This window comes from Motacilla alba, chromosome 21 (genome assembly GCF_015832195.1).
Source record: "Motacilla alba alba isolate MOTALB_02 chromosome 21, Motacilla_alba_V1.0_pri, whole genome shotgun sequence".
NCBI classification, from domain to species: domain Eukaryota; kingdom Metazoa; phylum Chordata; class Aves; order Passeriformes; family Motacillidae; genus Motacilla; species Motacilla alba.
Genome location: NC_052036.1, coordinates 2,107,781 through 2,124,660, shown reverse-complemented (window position 1 = coordinate 2,124,660; position 16,880 = coordinate 2,107,781). Strand labels below are relative to the sequence as shown.

General features: G+C 43.3%; 1 protein-coding gene across 4 annotated transcripts in view; it reads right to left on the bottom strand.

Moving 5' to 3' along the window:
• The window catches only part of MIB2 (MIB E3 ubiquitin protein ligase 2), a 42,220-nt gene that overhangs the window by 11,843 nt on the left and 13,497 nt on the right, over positions 1-16,880 (bottom strand). For 2 of the 4 annotated variants that reach the window (XM_038160054.1, XM_038160055.1), the window contains exons 4-9: positions 9,336-9,442; positions 6,705-6,899; positions 5,218-5,360; positions 3,113-3,220; positions 1,971-2,075; positions 1,148-1,310 (exon numbers count right to left, since the gene is read on the bottom strand). In XM_038160054.1, the coding sequence (XP_038015982.1) occupies positions 1,148-1,310; positions 1,971-2,075; positions 3,113-3,220; positions 5,218-5,360; positions 6,705-6,899; positions 9,336-9,442 (821 nt within the window). Of the gene's footprint in view, positions 1-1,147; positions 1,311-1,970; positions 2,076-3,112; positions 3,221-5,217; positions 5,361-6,704; positions 6,900-9,335; positions 9,443-9,727; positions 10,482-16,880 lie in introns of those variants that run through there. The other 2 variants (XM_038160057.1, XM_038160056.1) reach the window with 2 other exon arrangements.

Sequence of the window (16,880 nt, the reverse complement as noted above, 5' to 3'; positions counted from 1 at the left end):
CCCCACATCTCTCAGGGTTTGAGGGGACACAGCTGTCACAGCTCACCAGCAGTGCAAAGTCAAAAAATTTTGCGTGTTCTGCCTCAAGCCTGACTTGAGCAAACAGTTCCAGATCCATCTGTGTCAGGAGAAGGAAAAAAATCCTGGCAAGTCTGTGCTCTCTCCCACATGATCCTGACACTCAGAGGAAATAAAGATGGTCAGGCCACAAAAAAAAATTCTGAGCAGATGTGCAAAGCACCAAAAAAAAAAAAATCCCCTCCACGCACCATGTGATCCCAAACTCGATTTCAGGGCAGATCAGGCAAAACAATTGTTGATTTCACAACAGCCCCACGCACAGACCTGGGAGTGTTTCACAAGAATCAGTGAAATGTCCTTGTACAGGAAACAGGATGGAACAGGGAACTGAGACACAACAGGGATGAGGCAAATGCTGAACCTAGGGCAGAACTGTGCTTAGCAATTCTGAGTCCTAAATTCTGTATTTTCCTCTCAAGACCAGCATTTCTGAGTCCTAAAGTCTGTATTTTCCTGTCAAGACCAGCATTTCTGAGTCCTAAAATCTTAATTTTCCTGTCAAGACCAGCTTTGCTTGCCTAGTAAGGCACAGCTGGGTTTTATTCTGTATTTTTCCCATTAATCCCAGCATTTCCAAGTCCTAAATCCTGCATTTCCCCATTAATCCCAGCATTTCCCAGTCTTAAATCCTGCATTTCCCCATTAATCCCAGCATTTCCAACTCCTAAATTCCAGTGAGTCCTAAATCCAGCATTTTCCTGGTAATCCCAGCATTTCCAAGTCCTAAATCCTGCATTTCCCCATTAATCTCAGCATTTCCAAATCCTAAATCCTGCATTTCCCCATTAATCCCAGCATTTCCAACTCCTAAATTCCAGTGAGTCCTAAATCCAGCATTTTCCTGGTAATCCCAGCATTTCCAAGTCCTAAATCCTGCATTTCCCCATTAATCCCAGCATTTCCACCTCCTAAATCCTACATTTTCCTAAGGCCCAGCTTTGCTTGCCCAGCAAAGCACAGCCAAACCTCAGTTCTCCATCCAGGGAAGAACACCTGGATTTTGCCACCACCCAAAGAGCTGGAGCAAAGATCTCCCAGCCCTGGGGGGACCAGGTTTGTCCCTCACTTTTGGGCTCCTTGGCACTCTCTGTGGTCATCAGGTTGGCCTCCTCCTCCCTCTGGTAGGCTGTCAGGCAGGCAGGGTTGAAGGTCCAGGACTGTCCCCCCACTGACACTCGCAGATCTCCATCCCCATAGACCTTGATCACCTTCCCAATGTGCCCCAGGGTCTGTAAGGAAAAAAAATGAAAAAAAAAAAAAAAGGATTTTCTTTTTAATCCCCCAGCAGTTCCCAGACCCAAAGGCAGGGTTTTTAATTTTTTTTTGTAAAGCTGCAGCTCCTGCTGTGTGAAAAGAAGCATGGGACAAGTGACACACTGACAGACAGCTCCCACTTCGAGGACACCAGAGGCTTCTCAGCAGTTTCTCTCTCCCTGCTTTGCCACAAAAGGGTTTTCCCAGACACACTGGAAACGGCTGCGAGGGAGGTGCTGAGAAGAACTGACCAAGCTGGGACTGGGGATGGTTTCCTCTGGGCTTCAACTGCTCCTGGAGGAACCTGCATCCTGCTTTTTAGCCAAGCTGGGCTGATTTTTCCACCTCCCTGCCTCATTCCAGAGAGTCAGGGAGGGCAGGAGAGGACTTTGGTGATGGGAACCTCTCCCATGAGTTGGTGGCAGCCAAATCCTTTTTGTTGGATTCCCCCTCGTCCCGTTTGGGTGCCGTGGGCACGACGGCGTCACCGAGAGCCACCAGCGGCAGGGGCTGGGCAGGGACTTCCCAGCAGGAATTCTGGGGGGGTGGTACAAGCCCATGTCTAAGTGCTGAGGGCTTGGGGAAGCTCAGGAGGTTACTGGACTGTCCTGGAACTGGAACTGGCGCGCACTCACAGGTGCCATCTCATCTGTCCACTCCCCATGACCAGGTTGGAACCGCTTCACTGTTTCCATATCATCTATCACCCGGACCACATCACCAACCCAAAAGGTGTTGAGCTACAAGAAAAAGAAAGTCATAAGCTTTTGGGGGATCGAAGCCACACACACACAGAGACAAAAAATTAACAGCGATCAGCCCCTCCACCCCACTCCCAAAATCCCAACAAACAAGACACCCAGTGAGTCAAAAAACAGCACTGCAAAACATAAATGCAGCTACCAAGAAAATAAACACAGTCCAATTCTCTTTTAAGCCAAGTGCACATTTAAGTAGGGAAATAATTTGGAACAGGCAGTTCCCTCATTTCTTCTGCTCCAAATGGTTTATTATTAATCCCAGATAAAGCATGGAAGTTTCCTCGGTCCATCTCCTCGCTGCACCTGGCTTGGCACTGGAGATTTTAATTCACTCTAATAAGGAAGTTAAATGTTTGCTATTTAAAACAGTAAAAGGGAAAGCAGGGTTTATCTGCGCTGGGAATTTGCCAGATGCTCCCTCTGCTCACTGAGCTAGGAAGGGAATAGTGTCAAAACACTTTTCAGATCAGACTGATTTTGTGCAAAACAGTCTGAGACTGCCTTTTCCACCGGTGGTGGGAGTTTTTAGCATTGTGACCTTGCTCAGGTCAGATTTTTGTGGTCTTCCAGCAGCTTCTTCTATACCTAATTATCTCTATTTCTAATTATCCACTTCTCAAAGTCCTCAAACCTCTGGGGGAGGCCAGAGCTGTGAGCTTTAGAAATGCAGCCACAAAATTAGAAGGGCTGGATTAAAGACTCGGAAGAAATCAAAGAGAAGTGAGACAAAGATGCAAAAAAGAAACAACATGGAGACACAAAACAAGGAAGAACAAAAAAAATCAAAGGGAAATTATGTGGGGAACAGGTTCATCACGAGGGCAAGGCAGCTGCAGAAGGATGAGGGACTGGAAGCTGAAATTAAGAAATGCAGTTTACCTTCAGGACTTGCAAAAGTTCATCACACAGAACAATTGTGTTTAGAAGAGCAGGGTGTTCCTCCAGCACCTCTGGGGACACGCTGAGCCCTAACCCAGCAGGCTCTGTGACCTCCCTGCAGCATCCCCAGCACCTACCTTGGTCAGGGCTCCAGGGTGGAAAGTCCAGCGGGTCTCAGGGTTGAACTGGACCCTCACGTCCCCCCTGTCCGTGATCCTGTGCACGGTCCCTGTCTGCCCAATGAACTTTGGGCAAAAAATAAAACAGGGGAAAGCCCCTCAATAAACCACCTTCTTTCATAGTGGGGAAAGAGGGTATCCAAGGCTAAATCACCCAGCATTTCCCATCCACATCGCTCCCAAACCTCTATTCTGTAGTTTTATACAAATCCAGCATTTCCCAGTCCTAAATTCTGCATTTCCCTGTTAATCCAATCATCTCCAAATCCTAAATTCCTGTAAATCCTAAATTCTTGATTTCCCTGTTAATCTCAGCATTTCCAAGTCCTAAATTCCTGTAAATCCTAAATTCTGGATTTCCCTGTTAATCCAATCATCTCCAAGTCCTAAATTCCTGTAAATCCTAAATTCTGGATTTCCCTGTTAATCCAATCATTCCCCAATCCTAAATTCATTTTTCCATTAATCCCAGCATTTCCAAGTCCTAAATTCCTGTGAGTCTTAAATTTCGTATTTTCTTGTTAATCCCAGACTTCCCAATCCTAAATTCTGCATTTTCCCATGAATCCCAGCATTTCCCAATCCTAAATTCTGCATTTTCCCATGAATCCCATCATTTCCCAATCCTGAATTCTGCATTTTCCCATTAATCCCAGCATTTCCAAGTCCTAAATTCCCCTGAGTCCTAAATTCTGGATTTTCCCATGAATCCCATCATTTCCCAATCCTAAATTCTGCATTTTCCCATTAACCTCAACATTTCCAAATCCTAAACTCCTGTAAATCTTCAATTCTGGATTCTCCTGTTACTCCCATCGCTTCCAATGTCTGTATGAGATGCAAACATTCTTTTTCTACAAAAAGGAGGGGAAAGGCTCCTCTAAAAGAGCAGCATTTTGGGGGAGGAGTGGGATAGGAATACAAAGTGCAGAAATGCTTGAAAACGCAGCACAAATTGTCCTCTTTCCAAAGGACAGAGGTGGGCAGGGAATCCAACGTTGTTCTGCATTATAAAACACCAGCGAGGCAAACTGAGAGGGGAAAAAGGGGCAAGGAACACCAAATAAAAATAGAATTGTGTGGTGCAGGGCTCTAGATCAGGTCCTGAGCAGCTCATGGTTTATAAAGAGGTAAAAAATGCCAATTTCTGAGGTGACAAAGGTTCCTGTTTCGGTTTAATATCCCTCTTTAGCCCTGCATTCCCCAAAAACAGGAATTCAGGAGCACAGAGCTTTAATAACAGACACAGCAACACCCAAAATCTACTTTGGGGGTGCATTCCTGAGCTGGAATTAAAAATCTCATGGCTCCACTGGCAGCTTTGTTAAAGTTCATCAGAAGATGCCAAATCCCTGCCTGTCAGGCTGAAAAAAAACCCCAAAAATGAGGCTGATGCTCAGTTAAAAGGATTCCACACTGAAACTGAAATGACAGAGTTTGCCTTGACATGAATTTAAAGCCTGGTTGCAAAAAGTCTGCTCACCTATAGGGGAGGTTAGGCCAGGATAGATATTTAACATATCTTATGGTTTTATAGCATTTATTCATGCTATTTACAGTAATAAGTGCCATTTCTATCTTTATTTCCTCCACTCCCTGGGGTTTTTTAAAACAACAGGTGACAGCAGACTGATGGCTCTTCAATTTAAAGGCAAGACTAAGCTCCAAAAATACGATATGGGCTGAGAAATGTTAGCCCTGGCCAAGGACAGAGCCCAGTGTTGACAAAACACACAACTTTATTTAGCACAAAAGAAGCCAAACAAGGAATGGATCCAGAACAGCAAAGAAAAGACCCATGGCTCATTTAAAAACAAACAAACCAGACTGGTTTTGTTTTGTTGGGTGTTTTTTTTTTTGCTTCCAAGACTTTTGCAAAGATCACAAAGCCATTCTCATCAGACAGAGCTTAAAAATAACTCTGACTCCAGCGTCCTATCACTAAAAAAATCTGCATTTGTGATTCAACTCTAAGGTCACACAAAGATGTTCTGGTAACTTCCTGAGCAGTGCAGAAGGAGGCAGAGGCTGGAATTGTAGCCAGGGAGAATGCAGGGACTCACCTCAGCCATTTTGGGGTTCCAGCCCCCGTGGCCCTCCTGCATCTCCCGCAGGATGTCGATGTCCAGCAGGCACTTCACCTTGTCCCCGTGCTGGAAGGGATGCCTGTCTGTGCTCTCCTTCCTCTGCAGCTCAGCTGGCTTCCCTGGGGACAACAAGGACAGCACCCACAGGCATGCAGGGTGCAGTCACACACCCTGGGTGCCTACTGCCTTCCTTACAAGGGCTGAAAATCAACATTAAATAGTGCAAACCCCTTTGCACGCCCTATACACTCTATAGGGCAGCAGAGAAATCAGTAGGATTTCACTCTAATTATATTAATAATTACATTATGTTACAATTCTATTTTACAATTTCCAATTTTACAATTACAACTATATTATAAATACATTATATTAATAAATATACTAAATATTAATATAAATAATTACTATTTATTAATATAAATATTAATAAAACAACTCTATCAAGAGCCATTTTGTCCCTCTGCAGAGCAGGGAATGCCTCTCAGCCCGTGGCAGACACCAGGAGCTGTTCTTAGCAATCCACTCACCCACAACTGCTGTTCAGACATGCCCACACAGCACCCAAAATTAGTTCTCCCCCCCACAGGCAGGCAGAGAATTCACTCTGAGGAGTTCCTTACCCTCCCACCCATCCCATGCAGCCATATCCCTGGAATCAAGCTCCTCATCCCACCCTTCCCTCCCCTCATGCTCTTGCCAAGGTGCTCAGGGAGAGAAAAGTTTGAGAAGGACTGGTAAAAGTCTGCCCGAAAAGTTTTATCTGATAAAACCCCTGATTCTGCTGCTGCAAACACCAGAACAGACCCCTCTGTTTTCCTTCAGGGGGGCCAAAGATGGTCCCTGCACCTCATTAAAAGAAAAACAACCCCACAGCTAAATTACACCTGGGTAAAGAAAAGCTTCAAGTCCAAAAGCACAAGGAGTTTCTTTAGATTTAAGAGAAAAGGGGGATTGCAGCAAGCTGCCAGTAGAGACATCACCTTTTCCCATCACTTTTTTTCTAATTTTTGGCTGTTCCAATTCTCCAAACTCTCCCTTTGGTCACATTCCCCCTTTTGGCTCCACCAGGAGAGTGTTTGCTCTCTAAAAGCACAGTGAACAACAGCTTGCCTGAAGAATGGAAAGCTTTGGATTGACAAATGTAACAAAAGTGAGGAAAGCTGGGTTCTCTGCAGCAGAGTGGGAATTTCCTGCATTTCCAGCAGAGGTTGTACTCCTTGGGATAAAACTCTGGGTGTTTGATGGTTTTAACGCTGAAAGTCCAAACAATTTCAAGAATCACTCTGCGATCAAGCAGGATGTTCACACACAAACCAAATTCTCTCAAGTGATGCTCATTATGTGGGAACTTTAGAAAATCAGGTGGTTTTATGCCTTCCAAACAAAAAATGGCTTCAGCGCCAACGGCCACGTGAATCACAACTTCTCAACAAAGACTTCACCCAGCAGTCTCCACCCACCTAATTTTGGGAGGTGCTCCTTGTAGTAGAAGCCCCCAGAAGCCTCCACAGTACATTTGAGGTCCACTTTCCCCTTGTGGCCCACCCTGTAGACGTTGGTGGTTCCATCTGCCCAGGTGACGCTGGCGACGCTGCGGCCGGTCTCCACGTCCCAGCCGCGGATGTCGACCACGCGGCCAGTCTTACCCTCACCCCCTGAGGGGAAAAGAAGTGCAAATCAGGAAAACGGGATCGTGAGACAACTCATTTGGAGTGATTAGGAGGGAATCTCTGCGTTAAAATTGCTGAAAGCCAGCCAGCCGCTCATTTTGGAATGGTTCTGTGGAGGATTCCTGGTGTGCAGGAGCATGGCCTAGCTGGGGAATACACACGTGGTGTCACGGCACCACACTGTGGCAACAAAAATACTCAGCAGTGCTGCAAGATCCAGGATCCAAGGGCTAAAGATCCACCCAGCATCTTTAAATCTCTCCCCAACACCATCCATGTGCTGCAACATCCAGGATCCAAGTGCTAAAGACCCACCCAGCATCTTTAAATCTCTCCCCAACACCATCCATGTGCTGCAAGATCCAGGATCCAAGTGCTAAAGACCCACCCAGCATCTTTAAATCTCTCCCTAACACCATCCATGTGCTGCAAGATCCAGGATCCAACTGTTAGAGATGCACCCAACATCTTTAAATCTCTCCCCAACACCATCCATGTGCTGCAAGATCCAGGATCCAAGTGCTAAAGACCCACCCAGCATCTTTAAATCTCTCCCCAACACCATCCATGTGCTGCAAGATCCAGGATCCAAGTGGTAAAGATCCACCCAGCATCTTTAAATCTCTCCCCAACCCCATCTATGCAGGGAACATCAAATAAACTTGGTTTTCCTCGAGCAAGGAGCTTGAAGAATGCAGAAGAGGAGGATGGATGTGGGGAGGTGAATCTGGCTGGGCACTGGGATGTGCTCTGATCCAAGAGAACACAGTGAAGGCAATCAGGGTTTGCAGATTCCCAATTTGGGCAAGGCCAGCACTTCCACAAGACTTCCCCAAACAAGGACAGCAAGATGTGTCTCACTGAGGAACTTGTGGTTGTCTGCAAAGTCCTGAAATCCACCAGCCTGAAGGAGCTGAACTCCTCATTCACCAGCACAATGCAAAGGCTGCCTTTGGCTGGCAGCTCTACTCATGGCAAGACCATGGCTGTGGATGGGGCAGCTCCACCAAAACCAGAGCTTGCAGAATTCTTGCAATGTCTATCTTCATTTTTCACTCTTATTTTTCACTCCCAGAGAGATATTGAAATGATTTATCCAGAACCAGTGCTGGAGCTATAGCTAAGCAATTATCCCATTTAAATTTCTTTTTTTTTTCCAGCAGAGAGCAGCTGAGGGGTGGATTTAGAGCTCCTCTCCCTGCTCCTGCCCAGGGAGCTGCTTTCAGGTCAGCAGCACCGTAAGCAACACAAGTCTCAGACATGTAAATGCTGCTGGGATCTCCAGAGGATGGATAAGCTGCATTGAGCATAAGCTGATTTACCCTCTGACCCTGCAAGGAGCCACATCCTCCACTGAACCCAGAGCTGCAATAAATGGCAGAGTCAACTCTGGAACCTTTGAACTTTTGGCTTAATTCTACAGGGGGAAAGGAGCTGTAAACATCACAGCGTGTGTGCAGGGCTCTGGGACAAAGGGGCAGGAAAGCTCCCTCAGCCCTGCAGCAGCACACAGCAGTTGCTGTCACTGACCTGGGGACAGGCACTGCACCCCAAGAGCAGTTTCAAAACCATTTTTGTCCCACTGCATTCTCAGCCTGAAGGTTTCAATTCCTACAGAAAGCAGGAAGCACTCTCCAACCACCACAGAGTCCTTCATCAGTGCACCATGTGAAACCCTCCCTAGAGAGAATTCTTCCTCACTGTTCCAAAAAGTATCCAAATAATGACATTCCAAAAACTCCACATTAAAATGGACACTGTAACAAAGTCAGATAAACTTTCTGCTATCAATTAAAGCTTTTTCAGGAAGAGAGGAGTCTCTTTCCTTGTAACACGGTGTGCATTTAGTTTTACACAAGAACTTCCAGCGTGGCTCTCAGTGGTTCTCACATCCATGAAAGAGGAGCAGCAAAACTTCCTCCCCACACCCCGGACATGGTTCATGTCACACATATGTGAGAAACAACAAATACGAGGAAAAATGGAGTTAATTTATGTCACAGATATGTGACAAACAACAAACACGAGGAAAAATGGAGTTAGTTTATGTCACAGATATGTGACAAACAACAAATACATGGAAAAATGGAGTTAATGTATGTCACAGATATGTGACAAACAACAAATACGAGGAAAAACCAGATTTTAATTACTCTAAAGAACAGGCACCTGCATCACTTGAACAACCCCCCCTAAAAGCTGCTGCTCAGCATGTGGATTTTCAACCAGCGATTTGCAAAAATAAAAGAATATTTTATATTTTAAAATTATTATATATACATATATGTTTATAAAATACATAAATATATAAATAGGAATAAATTGTAAAATATAAAATATATAATGAAATATTAAAAATTATATTAAAAATATATATAAAAATCAAATGGTGTTCTACAGGACACCCCAAAAGCAGCTTACCATCCTGGTTACCCCACTCCCAGTCAGGCCCACGGACCACTTTAGCCCCCTGGAAAGTCCCTTTTAAGGTGATGCGGGTCAGATTCTGCCGAGGGCTCACGAGGACCCTGCAAAAACAAAATCAGAGGAACAGATAAATTTGTTGTGGTTATAGAAATGCCAAAGCTCTGTTCCGGCTGAGGGCTGTCCCACGAGGACCACCCCCCACTTTAGGGGAAAGGACATTTCTGGGGTGGCCCTGCAGGGAGACATGAATGGAGCTCAGCACGTCCTGCAAGCAGAAAATCAGAGCAGCTCAGAGCAGCAGGGCTGTGGCTGTCCCAGACCTGCCCTGCACCCCAGAGCCCCAGCAGAGACCCCCCAGCTGCAGGGAGAAGGAGAGAGGTACCTACGTGATGGTGAACAGGGGGTCTGATGTCCTGTTAAAGCAGCTCCCAATTCCCATAATGTCACGGCAGCCTCTGTGGTGTCCCCAGGCTGCCACAAAGCCTTCTCATCAGTCACCAGGCCACCAAAAACCTGCCTGGCTGTTCACTCAGGGTACAATCCACAAAGCCTTCTCCTCAGTCACCAAGCCACCAAAATCCACAGAAACCTGCCTGGCTGTTCACTCAGGGTACAATCCCTTTTCAGAGTATGATCCACAAAGCCTTCTCTTCAGTCACCAAGCCACCAAAAACCTGCCTGGTTGTTCACTCAGGGTACAATCCCTTTTCAGAGTATGATCCACAGTCTTCTCCTCAGTCACCAAGCCACCAAAATCCACAGAAACCTGCCTGGCTGTCCACTCAGGGTACAATCCCTTTTCAGAGTATGATCCACAAAGCCTTCTCCTCAGTCACCAAGCCACCAGAAACCTGCCTGGCTGTTCACTCAGGGTACAATCCCTTTTCTAGGTGCCCCAATCCATGCCCCTGGAGCCAGACAGGCTCTTGGCAAGCCCCAGCCCAGACAGGGCAGCCCGAGTTCAGCAGCTGCTGCTCGGGGCAAGGGGAGGGGAAGCTTCCTGGGGGTAGGGCTGACCTCAGAGCGCTGCATTTCTTTTCCATCTAATACCTCCAGAGGGAAGGGGGAGACTCAGGAGGATAAAAAGCTTATGCTTGAACTTACTGTTTACTTATCCAGCAAATGCTTAAGTCTTTTACTTTTCTTAACCTGTCAGCAGATCTCCCACCTGGGGTTTACAACCCTGTGTGTTTCAAAAGAGGCAGGGACTACTTACGCCTTGCTCTTATAATCACTAATAATTAATATTCATTAATTAGCCAGGCTGGAGCTCAGCAGGAGGAAAATGCAGGCCCTGTATTTGGAGGGTTGAGGTTTTGTCTGCTTCAAGCACCATCAAGGCTGGATATTGTTATGAAAGAAGATAATGACAGTGGAGGGAAAAGCTCAGCTGTAAAGAGCCACTGCTCAGCATTCATTTTATTGCACTGTCAGGCACTACAGACTGGCTTCAAAAACCAGCATGGAATTGGGAACAGCCTCTGAAACAGCCTGGATGCCTTCACTGCATTTTGTTCAATGTTTTTCTAATAATTGATCAAACATGTCTGAGCCAAGCCCCGAGACAAAGTGATAAAAATATAATTCTCCCTTCCAAAGCCTTCTCTCACAAGGGATGGGATTCAATGCAAAGATTCTTAGTGATAGTAAAATAAAGCACCAAGCTGAGCTTAAGATGTTTAAATAGCAAAATATCCACCCCTCGTTCTATTCTTAGCAGAAGTTCCCTCTTTGGATTATCATGTAACAGTAGTTATTCCCCAGCCCAGCACCCTCACATTAACCTGCTGCTCCCTCTGAAATTTGTGGATGGAGACCAAAAAACCAAAGCTGATCAATTTGGAAAGCTGAGTTTCCTTAAGGAAGGAAATTGTAAGGAACTCCATCTCTTGTCCTGCTGAAATTCTGGGGCCACCCAGAAGTGCCCTCCTTTCCCAGCCTCACCAAAATTCTGACCCTGCCTTAAAGCACCCATCACCAAAGAGTGCTGCAAGCACCACATCCCCTCAGCCAAAGATTCCTATCAAGGTTTTAATCTAATTCAATGTTGTGCTCCAAATACTGGAGAGCAACCAAAGTTACCCAGCCTGATGCAAAAATACCCCTGGGATAAATTTAATCACTGTGGCACTGCCTTTAATAACAAATTTAATTATGACAGCACAAGTCTGCAGCCATTCCTGCCCTACAAATTCCAAGGATATTAAATTACTGCAGAGCCCAGAAAGCACTCGGGAGCCTGCACTGCACAGAATGAAGTTATGGCTCTCTCCAGCACGCTGGGAACCACTCCCTGGGGATGTTCTGCCTGCTCAAGCTTCTCCGAGGTGCTGGTTTGGGTTTTGACATCCCTGAGATCTCTGCTGCAGCATCTGGAACAGCAGCATCACCCCTGCTTTAATGGGAGATCCAAATCCACTGGTCTGGAGAAATTTAAACAAAAACAAGTTTAAATTTGCAGCAGCAAGCCAGAGCTCCTTCACACCAGGCATGGCTGATGTGTTTTGTGGGATTTTTGTGCTGCAGAAAGTTCTTTTCTGAAGAAATAAACACAATTAAGGGGACAAGAAGTAAAAGGGATGGTCACCCTGTAAGGTGGCAGGCCATAAATATCATATTAATCCCTTCCAATCGACTGATCTGGAGAAATTAAAACAAAAACAAGTTTAAATTTGCAGCAGCAAGCCAGAGCTCCTTCACACCAGGCTTGGCTGATGTGGTTTTTTTGTCAGATTTTTCTGCTGCAGATAATTCTCATCTGAAGAAATAAACACAATGAAGAGGACTGGGAAGCAGAAGGGATGGTCACCCTGTGAGCCCATAAATACCATATTAATCCCTTCACAAAGGCACAGCTCTAAACCAGATTTTCAACTCATGGGAGGCACAAACCCACATCCCTGCCAGGACACACAAAGATCCACCTCCAGAAAAGCCAAAACACGAAGATCTTGCAGGAACTACAGGCAGAAGTGACCTCAAAGCAAGAAATTGCAGGTTTTCTAATCCCCCCCAGCAAAGCTTCTCCTGAAACTCTTCCAGCAGAGGATAAAGGAAGGCACCTCTGACAGATGGCTGCTGGCTGCTCAAGCAGGAACCAGACTAAGACAAGGAGCTGGAGAGGGATCAGGATCACAGAAACCTATTTCAGGAGCTGCCTTCACCCAGATTTTTTCCTTTTCAATCCTTTCCTTCCTTGACAAGGCACAGTTCATGACGAAACAAGCTGCATCCTTACAACACATGAATTTATCAGTGGTTTTTGGTAACCCCCAAAGTAATTTGGGTCACAGAAACCTATTTCAGGAGCTGTCTTTACCCAGATTTTTTCCTTTTCAATCCTCTCCCTCCTTGACAAGGCACAGTTCATGACAAAACAAGCTGCATCCTTACAACACATGAATTTATCAGTAAAAACTGTGGGGTTTTTTGTAACCCCCAAAATAATTTGGGTCACAGAAACCTATTTCAGGAGCTGCCTTTATCTAGATTTTTTTTTCCTTTTCAATCCTCTCCATCCCTGGTAAAACCAGCTGTATCCTTAAAACACTAATTTATCAGGAAAAGCTGTGGGGTTTTTTTGGAAACCCCCAAAGTAATCTGGATCAAATCCTGCTCTGGAGAGCCACAGCAGGGGAGGTTTCAGAGCAAGGCTGCTAAATGGGAACTAAAAAGGTTCCTGCAGACAGTTTTTCACTCAGAGATGTTCAAGCAGAGCATTTAAAAGCAGAATATTGCACTGAGGAGATGCAGAAACACCACTGAGCACACGGAGTGAATTGTTATCATCCTCCAAACTTCATTATCAGCTCAAAACCCAGCTACAGCTGGTTTCTCCTGCTTGCAGTTTTGATCATGTAATTCCAGAAAAGATAAAGATACAATTTGTCATTGAAGCACAATCCCCGTTCTAGAAATGAAACAGAATAATCCAAATTACACAAGGGAAGCCCCAGTATGAAAACACACCTTGGTGCTCATGGTTGGGGATTTTTAAGGAGGTACAGGCAATTTATCAGGCAAATCATGGTGGGTTTTTTTCCCTAAAGTAAAATTTCCCTGAAGTAAAATACAAATCCATTCATAGATAAAAAAATAATAAATCCGTATTAATAAATTCCTTTGATTCCAAATCTTCCTCACCCAAATGTCTCAGTTCAAACTGCCACTGCAGTTTAAAATAAACAGTTAATAAATACCACCTGCTGAGGAGGTTACTGTGTAAATAAAGCTGCATCCCTTTACTGCCCAGCAATCAAACACCCAGCAGCTGTCACTCAGAGCCACAGAGGGAATTTGGATCATTAAATCTGCACAGACCTAAATCAGAGCACACACTTGTGTGTGTGATTATTAAATCTGCACAGACCTAAATCAGAGCACACACTTGTGTGTGTGATTATTGAATCTGCACAGACCTAAATCAGAGCACACACTTGTCCCTGGATCTGATTTCCAACTCCAGCTGGGAGCTCCACCAGCCAGAGCTGGTTTGAGAATTACAGATGAAAAGTAGCTGCAATTTCTGTTTTGACTACAGGATAAAGCACAATGGGAGAAAATGTTTGTGTTTCTTGTGCTTGATTACACAAAACATTTCCCTGTGCAGCTCGCTGGCTCCTCCAGCTCCATTGTTTGCCAGGAAAAAAATAAAAGATTAAAAACCAGGGCTTGTGAAAAACCACCGAGGTTGTGATTTATTGGTGAGAAAAGGCTAGGAAATAGCCGGGGTAAATTGTTCCACATCTGAAATTCAACCCAGCCCCAGCCCTGAGCAGGTGAGCCAAGCAAAATGTTGGTGCTGCATGGGAACAGAACAACACTCACGTTTTGTATGAGGTTATCTCAGGTTTGGTATTTGCAGAACGTAGGAATGTGCCCCCTGTGGCCAGAGGGACAGAACTTTCCTCTGTCCCCCAAAAAGGAAAGAGCCCAGAACTTTCTCCCCGTGATTAGGAAGGAAAATCACTGATGGGATCTTGGGGGCTTCACCTCAAGTTTGGGGACAGCTAACTGGCCATGAGCCAAAAGGTCCAAAAATCACTGATAAGAGTTTGGGGGCTTCACCTCACGTTTGGGGACAGTTAACTGGCCATGAGCCAAAAGGTAGAAAAATCACTCAGAGGACTTTGGGGACTTCACCTCAGGTTTGGGGACAGCTAATTAGCCATGAGCCAAATGGTAGAAAAATCACTCAGAGGACCTTGGGGACTTCACCTCAGGTTTGGGGACAGGTAATTTGCCATGAGCCAAAAGGTAGAAAAATCACTGATGGGACCTTGGGGACTTCACCTCAAATTTGGGGACAGCTAACTGGCCATAAGCCAAAAGGTCCAAAAATCACTGACAGGACTTTGGGGCTTCACCTCAGGTTTGGAGACAGTTAATTGGCCACAAGCCAAAAGGTGAAACAATAAAAAAAAAAAAATTAAAATTAAAATATCTTATTTTAAATATTTAATTAATACTATTGGATGAATATTAAAGGATTAATATTAATCATTAATTATTATTTTGAATACTTAATTAATAATATTTAATGGACATTAAAGGAATAATATTAATATTCATAAGTAATATTTAAATTTTATACTATTCATAAATATCATTAAAGGAATAATATTAATTATTATTTCTAAGTAATATATAAAATTTATACTATTTATAAAGATTAATAAAGGAATAATATTAATTATTATTTATAAGTAATATATAGAATTTATACTATTTATACATATTATTTAAGGAATAATATTAATTATGATTTATAAGTAAGACATAATTTTTATAATATTTATAAATTTTATTAAAGGAAGAATATTAATTATTATTTATAAGTAAGATATAACTTTTATAATATTTATAAATATTAATAAAGGGATAATAGTAATTATAATTTATAAGTAAGATATAAAATTTATAATGTTTATAAATGTTATTAAAGGCATAATATTAATTATTATTTATAAGTAAGATATAACTTTTATAATATTTATAGATGTTATATATTTATAGATAAATAAAGAAATAAAACCAAATGAGGAGGTCAGGAAGAGATTACCACAAATAGCAAAATTAAAAACCCAGCACTTCCTCTGCCCTGACGTGTCAGCTCAGGGCATGTGAGGAGCTGAAATAGCTCTCCAGGTAAAGGTGCCTCCAAAGCCTCTTCAGGGAGCCAGGGGGAGCTGCAGGGCCTGCCTGGGGTGGAATCCCCTGGAGCCTGACATTCTTCTATAGAAAAAAAACTTTTAAAAGCCAATCAGCAAAACTTGAGCACTGCCTGATGCGTTTACATGGAATTCTTTATGAATTATGAATTATCCAGACATGTACAAGTTAGGTTCTACTGGGTTCTTTTGCACGCAGCAGGTTTTGGAGAGCCCTAGGATGGAACTGAGCCCCAGAAATCAGAATTATTCTATAGAACAAACCTTTTTGGTCATAAAAGCCAAAATAAAACCCATAAAAAAATAAATAAAGCCTAAATAAAACCCAGAAAAAATAAATAAATAAAACCCAAAAAAAATATCAAGCACTGCCCAATAAATTCAATAAATTCCCATGAAATTCTCTATAAATCACACAGATGTTTTTATCACAGCACAATAAGGTTGGAAGTTATTGCTGGGTTATTCTGCACAGCCCTGGGGTGCACCCAGCAGGTTTTGGAGAACCTTAGGATGGAAATGAACCCCATAAATCAGAATTATAGAACAAACTTTTTTTGATCATAAAACCCATAAAAAATAAATAAAACCCAAAATAAAACCCATTAAAAAAGGAATAAAACCCAAAATAAAACCGAAAAAAAAAAGAATAAAACCCCCAAAAAATCAAGCACCGCCCAATAAATTCCCATGAAATTCTCTATAAATCACACAGATGTTTTTATCACAGCACAATAAGGTTGGAAGTTATTGCTGGGTTTTTCTGCACAGCCCTGGGGTGCACCCAGCAGGTTTTGGAGAACCTTAGGATAGAAATGAACCCCATAAATCAAAATTATAGAACAAACCTTTTTTGTTTATAAAACCCAAAATAAAACCCAGAAAAAAAATAAATAAAACCCAAAAGAAAACCCATAAAAATAAATAAAGCCCAAAAGAAAATCCACAAAAAAATAAATAAAACCCAGGGAAAATCAAGCACCGCCCAATAAATTCCCAATAAATTCTCTATAAATCACACAGATTTTTTTATCACAGCACGAGTAAGGTTCTAAGTTATTGCTGGGTTATTCTGCCCAGCCCTGGGGTGCACCCAGCAGGTTTTGGAGAGCTTTAGGACGAAATTGAGCCCCATAAATCAGAATTATAGAACAAACCTTTTTTGGTCATAAAACCCAAAAAAAAAAAAAAAAAAAAAAAACCAAAATAAAGCCCAAATAAAACCCAAAAAATTAAATAAATAAATAAAACCCAAAAAAAATCAAGTACCGCCCAATAAATTCCCAATAAATTCTCTATAAATCACAGAGATTTTTTTATCACAGCACAATAAGGTGGTAAGTTACTGCTGGGTTTTTTTGCACAGCCC